The 12,496-nt window shown below is 39.0% G+C and overlaps 1 protein-coding gene across 1 annotated transcript in view; it reads right to left on the bottom strand.

The window, feature by feature from the left end:
- Window positions 1-4,554: 4,554 nt before the first annotated feature.
- The window catches only part of RAD21 (RAD21 cohesin complex component), a 29,173-nt gene continuing 21,231 nt past the window's right edge, over window positions 4,555-12,496 (bottom strand). The window contains exons 10-14 of the mRNA XM_040979387.1: window positions 10,344-10,506; window positions 9,373-9,518; window positions 7,777-7,926; window positions 6,810-6,893; window positions 4,555-6,262 (exon numbers count right to left, since the gene is read on the bottom strand). Coding sequence (XP_040835321.1) covers window positions 6,071-6,262; window positions 6,810-6,893; window positions 7,777-7,926; window positions 9,373-9,518; window positions 10,344-10,506 — 735 coding nt within the window. The 3' untranslated portion in view covers window positions 4,555-6,070. The remainder of the gene's footprint in view (window positions 6,263-6,809; window positions 6,894-7,776; window positions 7,927-9,372; window positions 9,519-10,343; window positions 10,507-12,496) is intronic.

Here is a 12,496-nt window from a genome sequence, read left to right as displayed (position 1 = left end):
AGCCTACCTTGATCCTCTTGGACTTACTAACATGATACACTTTGTGGGCCAAGAGACCCCATGTTCTTTGGTTGTAGCAGTACACCTGGTACCAGACTCATTTCTCAGGGTGGGACTTGATAAATTCCTTCCTTCCACTCAACTATTGTGTGCTCAATAAACGACCAGACACGAGAGGGCCCAGACATCAGCACCTTTTGAAGGTGCCATGCTGAGAATCTCCGAGGGACATGCTCAGGTTTGTTCTAGCTCCCACTCACCTGCTCCTGGTTCAGCTGTAGGAGTTTGCTTCATCTTGATCAAGGACTTCCCAGTGCCTCAGAGCCTTGGATCTAGCTGATCTCTGAAGCATGCCGTCCTTCTCCATTCCCTTTACTTCTTAACTTTCACATCTTTACTCAAACCTCACATTCTCAATGTCTTACCCTTGCCTAAACTGTCCTGATGTTCCACATACTCAACTCATTACTGTTCTTGTCTATGTTATCAGAAAATAAGCCTTATGCAGACTACTTTTTGTATGTATTCATGGACACCTTGCATACAGTTAGAATCTTGAGACTTTTTTTTTTAAAGATTCATCTATTTTTACTGCAAAATCAGATATACGGAGAGGAGGAGAGAGAGCGGAGAGGAGGAGAGACAGAGAGGAAGATCTTCCATCTGATGATTCACTCCCCAAGTGATCACAACAGCCGAGCCGAGCTGATTTGAAGCCAGGAGCCTCTTTTGGGCTTCCCACGTGGGTGCAGGGTCCCAAGGCTTTAGGCTGTCCTCAACTGCTTTCCCAGGCCACAGATAGGGAGCTGGATGGGAAGTGAGGCCACTGGGATTAGAACTGGCACCCATATGAGATCCCTGAATGTGCAAGAAGACTTTAGCCACTAGGGTATGGCGCTGAGCCCTTAAAACTCTTTCTAATGTTAAGGTAAAGTTGTAGTCACTTTTAAATTTAGATAACCTGAACTGAGGTAAGTTGTATAATACAATGTAGATTTTAAGAGGAAAAAGGTAAAATAATTCATAAAACTTGAAAAAAATGATTATACTTTTCGTGTGGTAAATTAAAGCATTATTAGTCACTTTTTATTTTTAAAAATTTCATTTTTTGTTTTATGATAGTCCCATGGGCTCTGGGATTTCCCTTGCCCCCTCTGCAAACTGCCCCTGCACAGATTTCCCCCATATTTTAACAAATGTATAGTTCACAAGAATCATAAGTCCATCATTCTGCTAAGCGTATCCTGACATTGAGGGGATGGACAGTGGTAGACAGTCCAGCATTATATTGTCAAGATATATTTGACAGTTTCATTAGGAAGCAGAGATGCATATTGCATTGTATTTTCTATCTGGATATGATAAGCCTCTATTTAAGCCATCACTATACATTCCCTTAAATGAATAGCCATACAAAAAAATCAACAGAAATAAAGTTTAAAAAATGTACAACATGAAGTTAAATAACATGCTATTGAATGGCCAATGCATCGATGAAGAAATGAAAAACAAAAAGCATTCCTGGAGAAAACATTGCTACTGTATGACGTATAAATCATTGAGGAATTTAATAATAGAAACTATTTTGAAGAAATGAAAATAAAAGCAAAAACATCAAAAACCATTAGTTGCAGCAGAAACAGTATTGAAAGGGCTATTGATCCTGCAGTTCGCATGAAGGTTGCCTTATGTGAGACAGAACATACGATATTTGTCCTTTAAGGATTGACTTACTTCATTGAGCAGGAAGGTCTCCAGTTGGGATCATTTGATTGCAAATGGTAAAAGTCCATTATTTTTAATGATTGAGTAGTATTCCATGAAGTAGATATATCACAGTTTCTTTACCCACTCCCTCTTTGGTTGGGCATCTGGACTGTTTCCATGTCTTTGCTATTGTAGATTGTGCTGCTGTGAATATAGGATTCCAGATCCCTACTCATACGCAGATCTCATTTCCTTTGGACATATTCCTAGAAGTGGGGTAGCTGGGTCATACTGCAGGTTTATTTTCATTTCTCTCAGCACTCTCCATACTGATTTCCATAGTGGTTGTACTAGCCTACATTCCCACCAGCAGCGAGAGTAATCTTTCCCTCCCACATTTGCACCAGCAGGTGTTAACATGTTGAGTTCTGAATGTAGTCCAGTCTGTCTGGAATTAGGTGGAACCTCAATGTGGTTTTCATGTGTATCACGCTGACGGCTAAGGAGCTTGAGCATTTTTTCATGTCTATTAGCCATCTGAATTTGTTCTTTTGAAAAATGTCTATTCATTTCCTTTGCCCTTCACAGGGTTGTTTTGCTGTCCAGAGTTTCTGAAGCTCTCTGTAAATCCTGGATGTTAGTTTCCTATCAGTCATGCAGTATGCAAAGATTTTCTCCCATTCTGTTGATTGTTTCTTCACTTTGTTGATCATTTCCTTTGCTGTACAGAAGTTTTTTAGTTTGATGTAGTCCCATTAGTTTATTTTGGCTTTTACTACCTGTGCTTTTGGTGTCTTTTCCAAGAAGTCTTTCCCTATTTCTCCATCTTGAAGTGCTTACTATGTTTCCCTGTAATAATCGGCTGATTTCTGGGTACAGACTAAGGTCCTTGATCATCTCTGCAGGCTGCTATCGAACTGTTCCACCAGCATTTGCTTAAGAGACGAGGTTTTGCCCTGGATTTTTTTTCTCAAAAACATTAGTTGGCTACTCATGTATGGACTCCATTTTGGTGTTTCTATTCTGTTCTTCCAGCTTCTGTTTCTGCACCAGTATCGGATTGTTTTGATGACCACTGCTCTGTGACATGTCTTGAAGTCTGGAATTGTGATTCCTCCAGCTTGATTTAATTCCTCAGGATAGCTTTGGCTATTCCTGGTCTTATGTGTTTCCTGATTAGCTTTTGTAAGAATGTTATTGGGATTGCGTTGAATCTGTATATTTATATAGTTTTTTTTTAATGGAAATTTTTAATTGGAAATTAAAAATGAAAAATGACTTAACGATGGACATCACTAAGAAATTAACTTTTAATGATTCACAACTGATTAGGACCCAACTTGTATAATCCCACTGTTATTGTCATGCCACCTCAACTGGTTTCATATTCAAATCATCCATCTAATTTTAGGTATTCTCCTATGCAATGACAACATACAAATGTTACACCATTTCACTTTATTTTTCAATGCTTCCTTGTTTATGAACAAAACAGAATTTATTGACGTTTGTAGGAACATTAACATCAGGTCTGCTGATAGCCCTTTATTTTATTGTGCTTTTATTTTCTAAGTCTGACTTGACAGGAGGAATGAGCTCTCACCCACTGGTTCACTGAAGAGCCCACACCAGCCACAAGTTCAACACAAGGCAAGAACTCAATTCAAGTCTCCCAGTAGAGTGGCAGGCAGCCAACTGTCTGAGCCACATTGTGGCTTCCTGCATTCTGTTGGCAGGAAGCTGGAGTCTCATGTACAAGGATATGGGTGTGGGAGCATTGCCATTTAATAAGCCAAATACTTGTCCTGGGGTCATCAATTTAGTTTCAGCAAAACCTTTTATCATTAGAGAATATTTTTTGGACATTGCTGAAATCCTCTGTCATAAGATGGTAATGCACCATCTTGACACCACTTACCTTCAGGTTAATTACACTATTATCTTAGCCTAGCTCAAGGTGGGCATGAGGGTAATTGGTACTTAAAAAAATAGCTTTCCTCTTACAAATACTATCTAAGTATTTATGTTTAACAGATATCAAGATCTAAATCCGTAAATCTGGGTATATTAAAGCTCACATGATTAGTCAGAGGCTTGAGTGTAAAGGTAGGTGCAGGTCAAGCTCCTAGATGGTTGTCTTCTGCTGGGCTTCTCTGATGCACTTTACAAAATCCACAGCACCTGGCCATGCTTTTTAGAATCCCGAGTACATACACCAAAAGGCATGGTACAACTTATGACAGCCCTTCAGAAAGTTCATGGAAAAACTCAATGTTCATTTGAATACTAAAAAACTGAAATCCATGCAATGTCTTTATAATCACATTTTTCTTAAAAAATTTTTGAAGCTTTTTAATAATTTAAAATGCAGAATGACAGAGATCTATTTGCCACTTCAGCCATGTGCTTACTGGGGTTGGAACTGGGCCAGGCAAAGGCAGCGACCTTGGATGCCATGTGGCTCTCCCAAGCGAGTGACAAGGGTCTAGCTGCCTGAGTCATCCTCTGCTGTCTCCCTGGGTGCCATCAGCATGAAGTCCCACCCCAAGTCAAGTGGGGACTATGGTATAGGTGCAAGCGTCTCTCTGGCTAGACGCCTGACCACCTGAACCTTCCACAGGCTGTGTGTCAGGGCTTTCTTAGCACACTTTAAGACATGTTGATTAGACATTTAAGCTTCAGATCACACAGTTAAATTACAATCTAGTCTAGGTTTTCATTTTTCAGTCACTTTTGAAAAATCATTTAACATGTAGAGAAAACTATTCCAAATTAGTATGGCTACATTAAATTTCCTATTAGCTTTTTCTGAGAAACACCAACTACATAAATCAATACTCTAAAATCTACAGCTTATAACACAACTTTTATTAGAAAAGTTATACATAAACATAGCCTTAACTATTTTCAAGAACAATATTAAACCCAATAGGCAACAAAAAACAGACCAACAAAATGTGTAACAAGAAACTAATGACCTTTCTATAATCAAACATTTAATTATCTACAATGTCTTTTTACAAAGGGGAGGAATCCATGGTTTACAGGCACATCATATTGAAAATAAAGCTGCAATAGCAATTTTATACAATTACCATTCTTGAGAAACTGAATCATTAAAACAGTAATTACGAGTTCACAAAGTTAAAACATTTCACATGATTTTAAATTATTGGGCATACACTGAAGTCTGTGTTTCAAGAAGTATTTTTTTTTTCCCATAAAAGTGCCAACACTTAAGCTAGAACTCTCAGTGTAACTCTGTCCTAGAAAGTTAAAAACCTAATTTCATAATCACAATAGTCACATCATTTCTGGTGTTATCTGGTCTGTTAATAAAGCCTTTACTTAGACGCATGTATTTCTTCATTTAAATCAAAGGAAACCAGATACAGGATTTCAACTGCAAAGCCATTAATAATAAAAAATTCCAAACACAGGAGTGTGCGGCATTGGAAAAGGATCAGTACTAACTTTTATAATAAATATCAGAGAAGCCATTAGTTTTTACAGCATTGTCTGCTAAAAGGTTAAGTCAACCACGTCTAACTTCCCAGCTGTCTGCCTTTTTGGTAGACAGAGCAATTTCTATGTTCATGATCTGAATATGCAAATGGGTATATTCAACTATCTTTTAAAAACTCCCGATTTTGAGCTCCCGGAACACTGTAAATGTTTCCTATGGTCATGTGACTCTAGAGTTTTTCGTCTGCTCACTCTAGAGCATCACTAAGACAACAGACTCCAGGATAACAAAGACTCAACTGGAATGATTCACAAAAGAGAACACTTTCAACCGAGTCAGTCTTTCAGGGCTGACAGGGAGCAGCCACAATACAGTTTCACATACACCGATTATGGAGTTACATTTTAAAACACATCTCAAGACAATGGCCTTTCCTGTTTCCAGTACCCTCCCCACGCACAGTGGACAACAAGATTGCCCATGTACTGTGACAGGAAGGTTTTAAAAAAATTATTCCCGTTGGGCATTTTTCTAGACAAGTTTTCACTTTTAATGTAGTGATGGAGAACTAAGATAAAAATCATGACATCTGACTGTTACATTATTACATGCACTGATATTGCACACGTTGTGTCCTGAACTGTTTAAATAGTCTCCTGGGTCCCTGGGGTGCTGTTTTCTCCATAAGCACAAACACAGCCCATTAAAGCAGTTTCCTTTAAAAATGAACTTGATAAACCTAATGTAATAGGGGGGGGGGGGGGAAAGGAAAGAAAAAGGCAGAGACTTTGTACAGACAAAAACCTAAATTTTCTGAAAGGGTTTTGTGTGCCCTACACATGGGGGCAATTTGGACGCACTAGTGAAATAAACACTAGCCATAATGCCTTTAGCTCTTCAAATAATATGGAACCTTGGGCCAGGTGTGGCAATGATGTCACTGTATGGTTCTTCCTGCGTCAGCTCAATAGCTTGCTGTTTTTTGAGAACCAAGAAGCTGTAGAACTTTGCTGCAGCTTGCTTTCTGTTCGTGTTTCGACACAACTCAAGCAAACTGATAGATTCAGCTCCAGTTTTAGCAAGAGCACGCTGCAATGAAACAGAAAAGATGAATTAATTTAAAATGCACTATAAATTTATTGGGGCTGGTGACGAACTTTGAATAAACAGTACACCATGATTCAAGTACTCATAATTATATCATGAAGTAAACAGATAATGAAGCTCTTTTGAAGAATTATTAAAGTAATTAATTTTCTTGGTGTTTTTAATGCAATACAATAGCAACATCTAGCATTTACTTGCCAGAATTTAATTCATTGTTTTATTAAAGCCCAGGATAAGTACCAGCTGATGCTGCTAAACCTGATCCAACAAGTTCAATGTGTTTCGATAGGTCACCTTGGCTTAACGAAAACGACGGATGCAGATACGCTAAGCAACTACTGCTACAGTTCTCAGGATGAACACAGTGCCTCCCAGGCTTCCTGTGGCCTAACAGTTTATCTACTTAATTAAAATACATTTTTTTTAAAGCTCAATAAAGTTTCACTTTCTTGTGCTAACAGGTTAACCTGTTTTTGAAGGAACAGTGTTTCACAATGTGAGCAAGTTCTTGAAGATGATGCAGGCATACCTGAAGACCATGGAGCATTTGCTGGGTCCTTTTGTTCCACCTTCTCTCTTCTTGATCCTGGTCACCCCCCAAAGCATCTTCATCCTGAATGAAAATGACCCCCAAAAAGCTCACAAAACTCTTCTGCTGCATAGGCAAATATTTCTATAGCTTCTGAAAGTTCTATGTTAACTCAGATCATAAATTCTAATGGAAAATTGCATATAATGTTGCTGGAAAACCACACAGCATTTACCGTAAGCTTTCTTAAATTACTAAAGAATCTTCTATAAAATGTAAAAATTTGGTCAAAATGTCGCTCTACATTAGTCTTGAAGGGCATATATGGCCCACAGACAGCCGCTGCTCACTGAGGTTTTTTTTCATTACTGGCTCAATTAAGGAATTCATATGGGGATGTAAACTGTGCAACTGAGGATACTGGTCCTTTCAACTGAATACATGTAGATGATTGTTTTCCTGCCCAACTGTTAAAATCATTGTAAACCAGCACCAAGAAGCCCACAGATTAGCTAAGTTGAATTACTAACGCTGGTCTATAGGGCGTACTACAAAAGAAATCAATACCCACAGTACAACCCCTCTCCGTCTATTTTAGGCTAGTTATGTCTCACTCAAGTCTAAAACAAAAATGAAACCCAGGCGAATGGAAGAGAGCACGCAATGGGCCAAGAATCCTCCCAGCAGTAAACCACTGACCACAGGGCGGTAACAACAGGCTCCGAGTCAGTACAGGTCTTTCAAGAGGCTAGGGGAGTCCATAAATTACAGAACACTGCACAAGATGTGATGCTTACTGATTTTTTTATGCTAGTAAGAAATTTGGGTTAAATATGTTTTGAACTTGAACACTCTGTGACTCTAACATTTAACATCAATTAGGCACCACTATGAAATGCTGGCTGAAGGTGTTTGCTAAATCTGAAACGAGAATGTATTCAGTTAATATCTGTTTAGGTTTCATTACCTCCTCCTCTTCATCATCTTCTTTCTCTTTTTCTTTTTCCTTCTCTTTTTCAGGGAGAAGCTCTAACTCGGGGATTAGCTGACAGATATTTGGAGGCTCTTCAGGGGGAAGCTCCACAGGGGGGATTTCCATCTGCTCTACCTGCTGAGGCTTAACATGAGAAAAATGGCACAATTTGAGTATTTTAAGTGCAGTGTCTTCTAAAAATATGAAAATACAAAAGAAATATTAGAGTTAGTGCCCTTCTGTCCCAACATGTTTATTTTTATAGCACCACGGTAATTTACAGAGAAATTAACTACTACCTTACCTAAAACACACTTTTTATTTTTATCTTTCAGGAATTCAGTGCTGAAAAGAACTAAGTAAGAATTTTGCAAATAACAAGAAAAAAAATGCAAGTGTACAACCAGCAACTTACTTTAGTAGTATTTTAGAAGAGAGCAAAATAAAAATGGTATTTATCCCAGGGCTGCAAACTATTATTACATAACATTATCATAATGTTATTACACTGTAAGTTAAAATCCTAAAAGTTATGATTTCCAACAAAAGCCTTGGAACTCCTGTATCAGCAAGTAGCAGGGCTGAGATTTTCTAGGGCAGTTCTCTGCATTCTCTCTCTCAGGCTTAGTATTATTATTAATAAAAAAAAAAAAGCCATAAAGAAACAAAAGTATCAGGAGAGTGGTATTCCAGCAGCCTACAATCTACCTGTTTCCATTCCTGAGATCACAAAGAAAAACGCTCCCACTGACAAATCATTACCATAAAGAGGGCAGAGAAGGGCTCAGGACACCGGCTCAGCGGCTAATCCTTGCCTGCATGGCCCAGGATCCCACACAGGCAGCAGTTTGTGTTCTGGCTTTTCCGCTTTCCTTCTAGCTCCCTAACTGTGGTCTTGGGATCCTGCACCCATGTGGGAGACCTGGAGGAGGCTCTGGCTTTAGCTTGGCTCAGCTCTGGCCGCTGTGGCCACTGGGAGCATGAACCAGTGGATGGAAGATCTTTCTCCTTCTGATCTTTCTCTCTCCTTCTCTCCAAATCTGACTTTCGAATAAAAAATAAATAAATCTTAAACTGGTGAAAAAAATTTCTACCCTTTCCTCTGGCATATTGAATTAGATGCCCAATGTTATCTAAAAGCCTCATTTGCTCAAATTTATTCACTCTAAAGATTGGCAAGCCCTGGAACAAACTGCTACTTCCTTTACGCTTAATTTTCCTATCTTACCTGAACTTACTCTCAGCCAAGGTGAAGTTGCCACAAAGTGCCTGTTTTCAGCTATTAAATAAGCATATGTGATTACTAATAAATAGTCTAAAGTAGATTTGCAGGAGTGTTTGCTAAAAATAAATCAGACCAAGTTTGGAATCCAGGGTTATACATACTATAACTGTTTACTTTGATGACCAAAGAAAAACTATGCAAAGACGGTCAGGCTGCAGACTCCCAACATCTCCCTCTTAGACCAACTGTGTTCCTGTCACAGGCTGCCATTTCTGACCTAAAGCACATGCTTCAAGAGGTCCCTAAGCAATCTGCTATTAACTACAACAAACAATCAACAGTCTTGAATATATTTGCTTGCTTACAGGTATCACAGGCTCTGGGTCAACTTGCCCAGCTTTCCGCTTAACCCCCTGAGTGGGTGGCGGGGGCATGGCTGACTCGTCCATGTTTGTCCTGCTGGCCTCCATGGATTCCTGCAGGCGGCTTGGCTCCTCCATAATCGGCTCATCTGCAATCGGTCATATGGAAAGGGGACTTCAGTTAGAGCTGTGAACACTTTGTCCATTTGCTTTTAAAACTAATGCACTAAACACTCGTCCTTTCTCTAATGAAGAGTCAATTTTAAGTTGACACAAATGATTCAATCTATTAAACATAAAGGTAGAAGGAGTCTTAAAAGTGCAAGTCTGGGGCTGGCACTGTGCTGTACTGGTTTTAAGCCACCGTGCTGCAGCATTGGCAGCCCACGTGGACGTCGGTTTGAGTCTTGGTCACTCCGCTTCCACCCCAGCACCGGCTAACGAGCCTAGGAAGAAACGGAAGCTGACCCATGCCCATGGGCCTCTGCAGCACATGGAAGGCCCAGAAGCAGCTCATGGCTTCGGCCTGGCTCAGCCCTGGCCATTGTGGAATGGTCACAGAATGGAAGATCTCTCTCTCTGTAACTCTTTCAAATAAGCAAAAAAAGAAAAACACAAATCTTAACTCTCTCCACTGCAAGGCAATCCTTTAGCAGACTACCCATCAGTCCTGAACTTCAGACCTTCCCTATGTACCAGGGGATTTCAAAACAATCTGTGGAAAATAGAATTAAGTATACAATATACATCATACAGGAAAATTCTGGAATCCACACAGGTTACTAACACATTATCCACGAATTTTCTAAAAAGACGAAGTAATCAGATCCAATGCATTTCTCTGTCTAAAAATTTTAAGTATTCTCTTCCATTCCTGATTTCTTTTACTTCAGCAATATAAAGGTAAAACTTCAGTAAAATATTTAAATTGCAAAATGTAAACTGCCACAGTGAACTTCCCAAACAGAACCAACCAATAACATCGCGCTGCTGTTGCTGCTGCGGCTGCTGGTCGTCCCTAGGAACCTCTGGGTTCTCAAATTCTTTGAGGAATTCATCCAGGTTATCTGCCTCTCCTCCTTTCCTCCTCTTCCTCAGGTCTTCCGGTACGAGTGGTGTAAGACAACGTGTAAAGAGCTAGAAGTTCAATTATAACATTACTACATTAAATGAAAACTCATTACCGACATTCTGGGTCTTAATTAAATATGTTTTAACAAATATAATTGTGATCAATGTACCACTTGTATAATTATATCATAGTCATACTTTATTCCATCTTGATTTTAAAAAGCTATTTCTCATGATACAGTTTTGTAGGTACAGGGATCCCTTCCTAGCCTCCCTCCTCCTCTCCTCCTCTTCCCTTCCGCCATTTCCCCATATTATCACGGCAGAGTCCTGTGGTAATAGCTACAAGTTTAACTTCCTGCTATTTCCGTGTTTAATGGCACTGTAGGTACAGCAGCTAGCATCATATTGCCAAGGTGTATACGTAACTGTTTCATTGGGCATCCTCCTTTTATTTGGGAATAGAGACAAGTACTGCAATGTATATTCACTTCCCAGTATGGATTTTAAAATGATAGAAATTTTAGAAAAGTTGGAAATAATTTGTCTAGACTTCAAAATTTTGAAGTTGTCAGCAGTTACCTAAATATTCAATCTAACCTGGTACCCTATTCAAATAGTTTTGCACTGTAGTTTTCCCATTTACTATCTATTAAACTTACTATCATTTAAAATATTTTTTAATGGCTACATAATATTTCACCAAGCAGGTAGATGTGTGAATACTACTGCTGAAACAATGGTCTACTCTTCAGAATTTGCAGTATTCCTGACAATATAAACAGAAGTGGCTTTTTCTCATTTTAAGTTAATTTTTAGTAAAAATTTTAAATGATGAATCCACAAGCAGACACCCTAAGGACCTTCTTCAAAGTAGTTCTATGACAGTGTTTTCAGAAGAGAGCTGCTGCTCCAAAGTCTTTGTGCTTTGAAATGGCCTGAATCTGGACATTTCAGAACATGAGGGGAAAAAGGCCCATTAATGAGCAAAAATTTCCATCAAATCAAGTGCTTGATTTTGGGAAAAGTAGAACTACCTCATGTCTGACTCACAGTAACACCTAAAGAATACAGATTTCAAGCACAGCATACATCAAGGTAAAATATTAATTTATTATGGAAGCTGAGGGTGGAGAACTATTAAAAATGCCGGTGGCCTTTTTAACACCGAGAAAATCCATTCTACATCTATCTTTCAGAAATGTAGGGATTTGCGCTGGCACCAAGGCAGAGTGAGCTAATTCTCCACCATGGAGATGACATCCCCTAAGGGCTCTGGTTCGTGTCCAGCTGCTCTACTCTCCATCCAGCTCCCTGCTGATAGACTGGAAAAAGAGCAGAGAATGGTCCAAGAGTTGGGCTCCTACACCCACACTGGAGACCAGGTAGAAGCTCCAGCCACTGCAGCCATTTGGGAGAGTAAACCAGTGGATGGAATACCTCTCTGTGTGTTCCTCTTCTCTCTAAATCTTTCAGGTAAACATGAAAATCTTAAAACAAAACACAAAAACTAAAACCAAATGAAAACAAAACACTCAGGCATCACCACATTTACATGAGATTACACTAAGCAACCTGTGATTTGAAGACGTTGACACACACTTGATCAAAAATGATTCAGGCAATAACTTAAGTGTCCATCAATACTGACTGCATAAAGAAAACATGGTACATACACATAATGAAATCCTACAACCACAAACAAGGACATAAATCCTATGGTCTGCAACAATACTGAAGAATTAGAGGTTATTTTAAGTAAAATCATCCCAATACAGAAAAACAAACACTGCATAATCTCATAGCAGTTGCATCTTAAGGGTGGTTATCAAAAAATGGAAATTAGTGACAAAGGAGAGGTGGGAACAGGTACTAGCTTATATTTACACGGGGTAAAAAACGCTGGGTCCTATTTTCAGTAGGGTGAATACAAATAAGGATATGTAGTATGCTTCTAAGAATAGAAACAAAAACAAAATTAGAAATAAGGATTCTGAACGCTGTCATCATAAAAAAGATGATAAATGTTTGAGACATTTTTCTGCTCTAATTACGA

Source organism: Ochotona curzoniae, unplaced genomic scaffold, assembly GCF_017591425.1.
Source record: "Ochotona curzoniae isolate NIBS_2020 unplaced genomic scaffold, NIBS_Ocur_1.0 contig_3190, whole genome shotgun sequence".
In the NCBI taxonomy this organism is placed as follows: domain Eukaryota; kingdom Metazoa; phylum Chordata; class Mammalia; order Lagomorpha; family Ochotonidae; genus Ochotona; species Ochotona curzoniae.
Note: the sequence above shows the minus strand (reverse complement) of the source record. Positions and strands in the feature narration are given on the sequence as shown.